General features: G+C 42.6%; 1 protein-coding gene across 1 annotated transcript; it reads left to right on the top strand.

The window, feature by feature from the left end:
• Positions 1 to 372: 372 nt before the first annotated feature.
• Positions 373 to 12,027, top strand: LOC104079999 (zinc finger protein 827-like; the record flags this gene model as incomplete). Its single annotated transcript, XM_009582247.1, has 6 exons — positions 373 to 510; positions 2,040 to 2,211; positions 3,925 to 4,091; positions 7,068 to 7,259; positions 7,352 to 7,529; positions 10,387 to 12,027. Coding segments are annotated over 6 exons (1,655 nt in total), but the record flags the coding sequence as incomplete, so codon positions are not given.
• Between the last annotated feature and the right edge of the window lie 8 nt (positions 12,028 to 12,035).

Below are 12,035 nucleotides of genomic sequence, written 5' to 3'. Positions count from 1 at the left end.
AAGGTGGGTGATTGAAGAAGCCAAAGGAGCGGTCTCTCCACAAACATGGAATTAGAGGTTAATGCTTTGCCCTGCTTAGTCTTGACTTTCTCTCTTTACATAATGTTGTTTAACTCTTTGACTATGTCTATGTCTAGAACACTTTGACTAAGTGTTCTGCTTTAGAGACCATATGAAAGATGCTGTATGAAAGATTAATTTTCTTTCTATCATTGGGAATTTCCTTTTTACATGAACTCATGTGCCAGATCACACAGCATGCAGCCAAGGTGTTGCATTTTATATGTCACCTCCAGGACTCTACTGAATGAAATCTGCAAGTCTTCAGAGTTCTTAAAATATGACTTTCTGTTTATGTGGTTTTTGGCATAGAAACGGAAAAGCTGGGGCTGGAGGTGGGAAATGGATTGCCATCTTGGAAATTTAACGACCAGCTCTTTCCTTGTGATGTGTGTGGAAAAGTGTTCGGTCGACAGCAGACTCTGTCCCGGCATCTCTCGCTGCACACAGGTAAGCCGATGCTTTGTGGTTGGTTGTTACAGCACTGAGGAAATCTGTGTGTTCATCATGGTTTAAGTGGAGGGGGAAGACGGTAAGCAGAACCGCATGTGAGCCATCCTCAACTCCTTGCACTTAGAGCAGAGCCAAGCACAGAAACAGGGCAGAATGTCAGAGTGGTGTTCAGGGAATTAACTAACATTTTATTTCTTTACAGCCTACTTGTAATTTGTCTTTACAAAATGTGTAAATTCAAATTTGTCCAGGTTCCAGTAGAGCAGCCTGTAGATACCAACTGGTTAACCAAGCCTGTTAATGGAGTTCTGAAGAGAAGGCACAGCCTTTCTTACATTCACCTGATGAGCTTTTTAAACGTCACTGAACAACAAAAGGTTTGGCCTTGGTGTTTCAGATCTGGTGAAACTGAAAGGATTTAATATCTGTCATTCATCTTTGCTCTCATCATCCAGTTCTTCTGAGAGGAACAGGGGCTGTTCTACCCCGTACCAACTTTCTTAAAGTGAATCAGCTTCAAATCAACTGAGACTAACAGAGTTTTGTATATGGAAGATGCACCTTATCAGCCTGCTGAGGTGCACTGCACAAAATAAGACTTGAAAGCAAGAATTTCTGATGCAGTGCTGAAAAATATTGTTGGTATGCCAGTGTACATTGTACCGTCTAGTAGAGCCACACTGAAAAGGTTCAAATGCTCTGTTCTGTGGCATCATGGGGTGTTCTTAGTCCTAAGCTGTTCTGTTGAATGCCTTTCCCCTAACACTTGTAGCATTATATTTCAAATTTAGAGCAGCAGCTCCTCAAAGGGAAAGGTTGTAAAAGCTGATGTAATGTTTGGTTATTTTAAATAACTCTTTGCAAAATAAAGCCTGGCATGTACAAAAAATGTGCTGCCAGGATTTAGAAATGTTTAATTTAAAATAAAATCATTTTTATTTTAAATTGTTTAAGTTGTGAAGCATCAGAAACTCATGATGAATTTGTTTAATTTCTTCAACAGTTTTTTGAGTGAGTTTTTTTCATTAGTTTGTATTTGGAACTGGCCTAATGATACAGCATTCCCTTTCCTCCCCACCCTCAGATTTTAATACAAAATCATCAACCATCGACTCTCTGCAAGTGATCACATAGGCAACCTCAAGAATAACGGGACCCAAAAATCAAATAAAAGATGCTAGGTAAAGGAAGGAGTTGTAGATTATTGACCTGTTTCTCTACTGGCTCTGCTGCAGCTCTCAGAGCAGCAGTTGCCCCAGTTTTGCAGTTTATAAAGTTTTATATTATCTGACTACAAATGGTAGAGCAAGTTAAAAAAACTAGCCCTAAACTACCTCCAAGTTATTTTTTTTCTGAGTAATTGCTGTGAAGTCCTATAAGTTTCCAAAATGTTGAGCTTCCAAAGTACTTAATTCTCAAAGCTGCTCAGAGAAACCCAAAGGAATGCATACTTGGTTATTGGCAGCTTTAAAAATAGCTTGCTTCAAAATGAAGTATACATTTAAGGTTTCCTCTTTCTTTTTCAGAAGAGAGAAAATACAAATGCCACTTGTGCCCCTATGCTGCTAAGTGCCGTGCTAATCTGAACCAGCACCTGACCGTCCATTCTGTGAAGCTGGTGAGTACAGACACTGAGGACATTGTCAGCGCTGTCACTTCTGAAGGTGGCGATGGAAAGAAGCACCCTTATTACTACAGGTGAGGACCCAGACAAGGGCTGTGCACCAGACGCTGGAACCTGAATGTCTTATCTGCCTGCTAAGGACGCATTACAGGGCCACCCTTCTGGTGTTGCAGGGTGGATCTGCGATGAAAGTATTTGTCTTGCCCATATCTGACTTAGGCTAAGCAGCAAAACCCAGCTGGCTGCCTCATGCTGTTTGACTTGGCTAGCCATTGGGAAAGACTCTGGGGTTTGGTGTGGGGTTGTTTTTTTAAACGGCTTTGTGAGGCAGATGGGCTCTTAAAAGACTCTTTAACTTTTTATGCAGTGTTCGTTTAAGTTTTGTCTTTGGAAACATCCTGTTGCGTACACAGATTCACAGCAAATCTAAAGCACTGTGCTTCCAGTCGCCTCTGACACCTCCGTTGTTTTCAGCCAAATCTATGAAATCAAATAGTAAAGCATAATAAGAATTGTTATATCGATATACACATTTTCTCCATTTGCTAGAGATATATACATTCAGTGACCAACATGATGAAAGAAAGGAGAATTTGCCTGAAAAATTAAAAGGAATTGCCCCAGATAAAATGGATATTTGGACATTCTCCTTTTTGTATGCACTGTTGTACACTTTGCAAACTGTGATATGCACTCCAGCAGCCAAGCAGATTACCAAATCACTCTTACTTTTAGTCAAAGTGCCAAGAGCAGATTTAATTACAAAATCATAGAAGTAAGAAATAAATGAGACCTGCTGGATTAGATTATCTAGTCCATCCCCCTGGGAAAGCAAAATAGTGCCCTAGAGCATACGCCTTTTTAAATGTTTTTGGCTTGTTTTAAATGTTAATGGCCTAATCAAAACAAGAGGAGGACTCTGCAAAGAAAGTTAAATTCAAGGGTCCTTTCCATTGCCTCTCAGTATCGCTCTGTTTATGCACTGGCTGTGAAATCCGTATCCCTGCTAATTATTTGCATAGCTGATGACTGCTGTTTTCCAGTCAAGCATAAGAAATGTTTGAACCCATTTTTACTTGCTTACACTGAAACTGCCAGGCAGTTTTACACAAGATTCGCGTTTGGCATGGGAACCATTCCAGGGCTGGAAAATAATTCCTGGAGTGTGCAGCAAGCTCTCCGTTTGTCAGTGTATCAGCCATACTAAACATCTTGGCAAAGCTGCAATGCCTCTTATTGCCCAGAGGAATCAGCTAGGTGATGCGCAGCATCTGGAATCTGTAGTTTTTAATTAACTTTATGATTATTTAGCATCGTTATAGCATGTACAGGATTGTTGCATTGTGCCTGCTCTTAATCACATTGGCATGACCATCAGTTCAAAGGCAGTACAGCAGACAAAAGAATTTTGTGAACATTCAACAGTGAGGAAGAGAAGAAATCTGTTGTCGTGGTTTAACCCCACGCAGCCGCTCACTCATACCCCCGCTCCAGTGGGATGGGGGAGAGAATCGGCAGGGCTCAAGTAGGAAAACTCCCAGGTTGAGATTAAAACAGTTTAATAATTGAAATAAAACAACATAGAACAGTAATAGTAACAGTGAGAACAACAACAGTAACAGAGCACACCCCCCAAGCTACTGGGAAGAAAGTTAACTCTGTCCCAGCCGGAACCAGGACACCTGTGCAGTGAGTTTTTTCTTGCAAATTCAGGGAAAGGCAATATGCTTCTGTTTGTGGTTTGTTTTTTTAATGTTTCTTACTCTTGAATTCCCTTCTGCCTGCAGCTGTCATGTGTGTGGGTTTGAGACGGAGATGAATGTCCAGTTTGTCAGTCATATGTCCCTCCATGTGGATAAAGAGCAGTGGATGTTCTCCATTTGCTGCACAGCATGCGATTTTGTCACTATGGAAGAGGCAGATATGAAGGCTCATGTCAACAGCAAGCACACAGGTGATGATCCCTCTCTCCCAGCTGCAGTGATCTCTCTCTTCCTTGCTTTTTAGGTGCAACCTTCACACTTCCCATTAGCACTCTACTTTCACTGAAACGCTTGCTAATTAAGGCCTGATCTCTGAAAGTTGAAGTGAATTGGATTCCAGCCAGGCAAATAATCTGGTAGTGCAGATCAGTTTTCAAGTTTAGCGAAATAAATGAAGGACTACTTAGTCCTCCTTCTTCCTGTTCCCCTTATCCCCCAAATCCCTGTTGAAGTCAGCATACTTTGTTTGTTTTTCTGACTGGTTTACAATTTCATCAAAATCCTGGTTTGACTTCAGTGATAAGGTGACTTTGAGTGCTAATTGTGCATACCTGGCTGTAAGTTTGAAATACGCAGTATGTTGAGCTTTGCTCTTCAGTGTGTTTGCCTCCACAGCCTATCAGTTTGGAATTTCACGCTGATGTTTAGTTGACACTGTGATTCAGCAATACCATAAATGTAACTTTATATTAATGACAGAACAAGTCATGTGTTCACTTAATAGCCAAAGCTAAGTGCAATAGCAGTTTTCAAACAAGCTCCATATGCTTAGTCCAACTAATGAAGTCTGGCATAATTTAAGGAGAAAATTAGAATCCTTTTAATTAATTTCTCTTTTAACACCAGGCAGAAGCATTTTGCTGCCACAAACTACTAACGATTGTGTTGACAATACTGAACCTGAATTGCATCCAGCACAATGTTTCCATTGCTAAATTGCTTTTCCTGTCCTATTAGGAATAAAATTGGGAAAACAGGGAGGGGTGGAGAAGAAGGGAGAGAAGAATGCAGTTGTTTGTGCTCACAGATACATAAGTTAAATGTAACTACAGAAATACGAACTACTGGAAAGCTCTCAAGGGATTTTATGCCCGCATAGCTCTCAGCACTGCTCCCTGCTATCTGAGGTGTTTGCATCTAACTCCACTTCATATATAGGAAGTCAAGGCAAATGAGAAACGCCTCCCATAGCCACGTGAAAAGCTTGCATCGAAGCTCAAAACTGAACTGTACTCTACCGTATCTTCCTATCGTGGCTAAAAGATTGGAGCTGCTGCTTGTCTTTTAAAGAAAGACAAAAAACCCCCTTGTTCTTCCTTCACCCTGTCAAACTGAACCATTCAGTTGACGATTCAGCCAAATGCTTACACATATGGTAAATACAGAGAGTGAAAAATAGAATGGATTTTCTGGGTCACTTGACTCCAGTCCCTTATCCTGTAATGTTACCAAGTCATAAAAGGCCTGTTTGTAAGGATGTTGGCAAATGTCTTCAAAAAAGTAGAATTGTTTTAAGCCAACTACTTCTACAGACAGGCAGCTGCAGTTTTTCCTGCATTAAAAATTAGGGATCTTTTTAAGATTTCGAGCATGTGCCTTACTGCTAATCAGAATACACATACACATTCTTGTGCCAGAACTGTCCTTTATCTGAAACAGCAGTCCACCTCTTGCTCCCTCCACCTTTATTCCCTCCTTCCACAGTATTTATTCCCTTAGTATATTTATAGAGAACAACCCTCTCCCCTCTAAATGTACACTGAGCCTTTTCTTATATGAAACACCGTTTTCTCACTGTACCAATCCCTCACTGCATATGTTCTTGTTAGAACCCCTGCTCTCGACATATGCAATCACAGCTGTACATGGTGAAATGAAATAAGTAGTGGTGGCAGTGTAAAACAGCAGCAGCTACTGGGAATAGCTCACACAATAACATTCTGTGATCATATTTACCTTCCTTGAAGGCTCCCCCACACCGATTGCTCATATTCATCCCATGTTCTGCTCAAATTCTTCTTTTGTTTTCCTTGACTCTTTCAAGCTTAAGCACTCCTCATTTTTAGCAAAAATTCTCGTTACTGGCCCTTCAGGTCATAACCTTGTACTCTGTACTATTAAATTTCATTCCATTTCTATTACTCTGGTCCCCAAGGTCAGTGAATCTTTCTATATGATATCCCAGTCATCCTCCCTATTGACAGCTAGGGTCATCAGATTTCATTAGTGCATTCCTACATTTTTATCTTAGACTTAAAGATGCCACTCATCAGTTTAAAGCTAGGCACATAAGTACTGGTGTTTGCAGAGGCTTTGATCAGGGGACGTTATCACATAGAGAATATGAAGTTTTAGTAAGGTCTCTTTTAACACAGCTCTGATTAAACCAAGACTTAGGTGGGAGGTAATAATTTGCCCATCCTTGCCTCGTTGGCTCACAGCAGTTCTCACGTGAGAACCCTCACTCTTGTTCATTTCTAGTGTGTGATAGGGTTTGGGATTTGAACTTCATGCATTTATTGCACACATAAGGAAACTCTGATGGGCTTCAGCTTTAGATCCAGTTAAATAACGGGGTTTTTAATTAATATCTTCAATAACAGATCCTAATAAAAACAGATAAATCTTGAGACCATGCTGTTATCTCTTACAATCATTACTGAGGATGCTCCTCAGTACAATGAGTGAGATTATTCTCCTTTGCCCTTCCTCCCAGATTTACCCATTGGACCCACATAAACGGAAAGGTGGGGGAAGTTTAGCTTGGGCCAGTAGGCACTTTTGGTTTCCGCACCCCAAACCTACAGAAGCCCCGTTTCCTTTCTAAGTGACAAGTTCTTCATTGTTTTTGAACTCTGAGCTAATCAGAGTGTTTTCTTGGGATTTTTTCAGCCTGGTAATGAGGTAGAGTTGCATGCTTCCTTCCCACTACCATTACAGACAGGCTCAGTTCTAGGATAAACTGAGAGATGTACTGTTGTAAACGCTAATAAAAAGGATGGAGGTGCAACTATGATTTCTTAACAGATCAATGAATTTCAGACTTGTTTATAAGCATGTTTGAATTAACTTTAAATATAAATATTTTTCCTGAAATTTAAAACAGGATCATTGAGATTTCATCTAATCTGCTGTACTAGTTATTGCTCTTTATTCCTGTTTTTCAGCTGAAGAGAGGAAGACACCCAGTGAATCTAACAGTCCATCTTCATCTTCGCTGTCAGCACTGAGTGACTCTGCCAACAGCAAAGAAGATGCAGATATAACCCCAAAAAACAAGGGTTCAAACAGCCTGCTAGTCATTTCTGTAGTGCCTGGTAGTCAGACCTCAGTGAACACTGAAGAGAAGTCAGAGAAAGGTAAAACACTATTACACAAATACAAACTGTCACCTTCTATGCAGTCGATCTGGCCCCAATGTAAGGAATAAATTTCCTGTTTTATTTTTCAGGCTTTGAATGTGTTTTCTGTAACTTCGTCTGCAAAACAAAAAATATGTTTGAGCGCCATCTGCAAATTCACCTGATCACACGGATGTTCGAGTGTGATGTGTGCCACAAGTTCATGAAGACACCTGAACAATTACTGGAGCACAAGAAATGCCACACTGTCCCCACCGGTGGGCTCAAGTAAGGAAAGCAAGTACACAAACTTTTACTGTGTTAAGCACCTCTAATACTGTGGGGATAGGACAAAAGGAAGTCAATTAGAAAGGGTTAGTTAAATGTCTGATAATCCAGATTTGGGGCTTCCTTTCATTTAGATGACCCAAGCCCAGTCCTTTAGTATAGGCTTGCACCAGATCGGTAACCTAGCAGTAGATGTAGTATCCACTGGTCTTAGAGCTGTAATATGGTCCTTTCCCTTTTCAAGTCAAATAGGAGACAGTATGTGATGGGTCCTACAGAGAATGAGGCAGCACTACACAGAGGTGTTGGCAAACTAAGAGGGGTTTTTTTCAAGGCATCAGAGCAAAGGAGAGCACACAGCACAGGCTCTATTCTGCACCTGGCTCAAAGAAACTAAACCCTGTACAGTCTCTGCAACTAGGTATGAAGTTACAACCTTAAAGGTTATAACCTCTGTAGATTCTAATGCAAAGTCAGACCTCTCCAAGAATTAATAACTTTGATGCTTTCTGCTTTGGTTTGCATGCCCAGAATGATCACTATTGTATAAATCAACATGTAACGAGTAATGCGCTCTTTTAAGAAAAAAGCCCTTTGGCTTTGGCTAAGGTGGTGTCCTTTAAGGTCTGTTGGTACAGAGCAGTGTTTCTAGAGAATGAGCATGCCCTTATGTCCAAGTTGGACCCCTGAGGGAAGGAGTGACTGCTGGGGCCATATGCTTGCTCTCTGTGGGCAGGCAATGTGACATTATGCAAGATGCACGTCCCTGGTCTCTGTTTGTTCCAGCTGCTGCAGGAAAAGAGGCTGGAACCACTTCGAGCCCAGCTAGGGTTCAGCACAGGACTCCCTGCTTCTGTTGCTCTTGCTAAGCAAACTAATGTTTTCAGTGCACCGTAACTGTCACGTGACAAGCAGACCACGCTTAAATGTTACCACGAGTAGCTCTATCACTGCAGTTTTTGAAAACTGTTCTGTTTGCCAGGCAGCGTCTGGTCTCCAGCTCAGTAGTTCCATGAACTGTGATCTGTGGTCACTTGAGATGTGATGACTGAATCTGGGAAGAAGACCAGATTGAGAAACAAGTAGTGTGCCAGAACGACGGGATGTCTGTCTTGGACGTACAGACCAGTTGTCTAATGCACTTTGGGTTTAAGCTGCACAGACTCTGTTCTATTTACCAAGGAAAAACCATGACCTATGACTCAGACGTTCCTGACAAAATGGGCTTCTCAGTCTACATAAGTTATTCCTGCCCAACTCAAGTAATAACTAGGTACCTTGAAAGCTGCACCTAAGAAAAAGCTCTGATTTTTTTTTTTTTTAAGGCATCCAGAAGAGCCTGAAGAGATCTAAGTAAATTGTATTTTTCTGTCTCCTGTTTGCTGTGGGGGAAGAGAAAAAAACATGATTCCTCCAGCTCCAGGTCAAAATCTGAGATTCTGATCCAGAGAGCACCCAGCCCAGGAGAGGTATGTGTGCATAGACAGCCGAGTCCTCTGTTGCAATAGAGTTAATCGTTAGCAGCCTCAATGCCAGGCTCCCTCTCTGGATCAGAGTACTTGATGTGCATCAGGAAAAGTGTCTGGATGTTTTAGTGTCTGTTTGTCCTCCTGTATTACTCACTGTGCTCAAAAGTCTCTCGATTAGTGGTTAGATTAATATTAAACCTGTATGTGCAACCAGTTCTAGCAAGGGAAAACACACGTGGTAGAGAGGATCTCCGCTTAGAAATGGTAGAACGCAATTGGCAGACCTGCTAAACAGTGAATGCAGATCAGCGGCAGGTGGAGACATCTGTAAGACAGTAGCCAGGTGCCTTAGTTGTATCTTTTTATCTAGACCTGCTCTTTTAGCTCACCAGTTCGATCTGGAAGGGAGCGTGCTTTGTTTAATACAGCAGAGATCCCTGGCAGGTAGCTGTCCTCACCAACTTCCTCTCAGCTACATAAAGCAAAAGCGGGTGTGTTTTGGGTTTGTTGGTGTCCAGGCTTGTTCAGCTCAGGCTTCCTTCCAAGCTTTCAAGATTCCCTCCTCCAGCCTTCTCGGTCCTTCCTGGTCCAGGAACCAGGGGTGAGGCCCTTTGCCACATCCACCCCGGTCCGGACGCTTGCTGCTGTGAGTAAGCGGAGCCCACATCCTGTTCCCACACAGGAACAATTCCTGCCGTGGCAGAGCTGGCTCTAGGCAAACACTGCAAACACACGCCTCCTCCCCCTCCCCGCCCTTGAGCATGGGTAGCTCATCTCCCAGAAATGGGAATCCCTACAAATCATCCTAACAGACTGGCTTTCAGCTGCTCCTAGCAGGATACCCAGCAAGCTTATTGTTCAAGGTCACATAAAAGGAATTTCCTAAGCTTTTGCTGTACATGTGGTATTACAAGTTTATTCCATCTTTACTTAAACAGCTGCTTTCATACTCATCTGTAAACACTCACTTTAAACCACTTCTTAATGGAAAAAATGGCCAAAGTGACTTCGTGCAAACACTAGGAATGTCGTTACACAAAGTACCTGTGAATCAGTCACCCACTCTGCACTACCTGGCCTGCTTTGCAGAATCTTCCCCATCAAGGTAAGCCAGAAGATTAAAGGGATGCTCCTTCAGAGTGAATCAGTGTTTTCCTAGGAATGCGTGAGCTCTACTGCCATTAAATGGGCAAACCTCCTCTATGTAGAGATGTGTCAAGGTGAACCAAGTATTCGAAAGAGGCTTTACAGGGAGAACTAAGTGCCTTTTTTCTCCTCTTTAGTAGGTCAGAAAGGGGTTGAGTGACAGGGTTAAACTAGGAATGCAGGTCTTCAAGCTGAGTGACTTCTCTTTTCTCTGTCCCTGCCTTTCCTTACTGTGTTGCCAGGTGCCCATTCTGCATCTACTCCACTAACCGCCCCGCAGCAATGGAGTGCCACCTGAAGACTCACTACAAGATGGAGTACAAGTGTCGGATCTGCCAGACAGTGAAAGCAAATCAGCTGGAGCTGGAGATGCACATCCGAGAACACCGCCTTGGCAACCATTACAAGTGCGACCAGTGTGGCTACCTGTCCAAGACCGCCAACAAGCTGATTGAACACGTGCGTGTCCACACAGGTGAGCGCCCTTTTCACTGTGACCAGTGCAGCTACAGCTGCAAACGCAAAGACAATCTCAACTTGCACAAGAAACTGAAGCATGCTCCACGCCAGACTTTCAGCTGTGATGAGTGCCTGTTCAAGACTACCCACCCTTTTGTCTTCAGCCGCCACGTGAAGAAGCACCAGAACGGGGACTGCTCCGAAGAGGAGAAAAAGGGCCAGTATTCAACCTCTAAGGAAGCCAGCCCACTCCTACCAGTGAACAGCTCCAGAAACCTCCTGTCACCCCTCTCAGTTATGTCTGCCTCCCAGGCTCTGCAAACAGTGGCTATGTCAGCTGCACATGGCAGCGGGGCGGAGCCAAACTTGGCAGTGAAAGCCTTGGCCATCAATGGCACTTCCCTGTGCTTTGATAAATACTGGAACTCGGAGTTTGCCCACCTTATTCCTTTAACAATGTTTTTCCCCAAAAACCACTATGATCTCACATTCCATCCACCCAGACCTCAGACTGCACCGGGAGGTGCCTCTTCACCTAAACACTCCTTCCTTGCCTACCTTGGACTAACAGAAAGGGCAGAAACTGTCTGAGGGCAGTTACATTCTGTACCAAAAATACCCCAACAAATCCAGCAGGTATACATTGCTGCAAAACGTAGCCCGAAGAGGTAACGAACACTTGTACTATATCATTAGTAAGGTTTAGAAAATGGCTCTGTGTGTATACTTATTGCATTGACATGAAAGCTGCTTTATTAAATCTTCAAGAGGTGACCTACTGCATACTTCTACCTTCAGAGGCATGTTCCCAGTACTCTTATCTAAGAAACTATTTTGTCTTGTTAAGCTGAAAAAGAGTGTCCTTAATGGCAATCAGCACTTGTAAGATTACATATTGATGCATTTTATTTTTGGGCTTTGTGTGTGTGTGTGTGTGAGTGCGTGAAAGAGAGTCTACCTATAGCGTGCCATGACATTGCTTTTGCACATCCCTTGTATTGGCTTATTTAATTATTATTCTTTTCCCCTTTTCACACACTTGCTCCCTCCCTTCCCTCCGTCTCCCCCTGAACTGTGGAGTTGTGGAAGGACTAACGCTTGGTTCAGGGTGGACTGGTGTATTATTTCAGTGCTGTTTGCAGCTTCCTTTAGTTGTTTGATGCCTTGTACTCAGTTGTCAAGGTTTGAGGATTTGGGGTAGAACGGATGAGGAAAAAGTTGCTTTCAGCACTGCAGGATGAGAGTGTGACAACTAAGAGCATGTGTATGTACACACACACACATGCATATGCAGTGTGTGCAGTCTACACACCCACACAGCAGGCCCAATTCTTAACTGTTACACAGGTGTAACAAACACCTGCATCTGGGCCACAGCATACATCTTTTGTTTTAAAAGGGCATATAAATATTATATATATATATATATACT

Source organism: Fulmarus glacialis, unplaced genomic scaffold, assembly GCF_000690835.1.
Source record: "Fulmarus glacialis isolate BGI_N327 unplaced genomic scaffold, ASM69083v1 Scaffold51207, whole genome shotgun sequence".
In the NCBI taxonomy this organism is placed as follows: Eukaryota; Metazoa; Chordata; class Aves; order Procellariiformes; family Procellariidae; genus Fulmarus; species Fulmarus glacialis.
The sequence above is the reverse complement of the archived record's forward strand: the minus strand, read 5'-3'. Positions and strand labels throughout refer to the sequence as shown.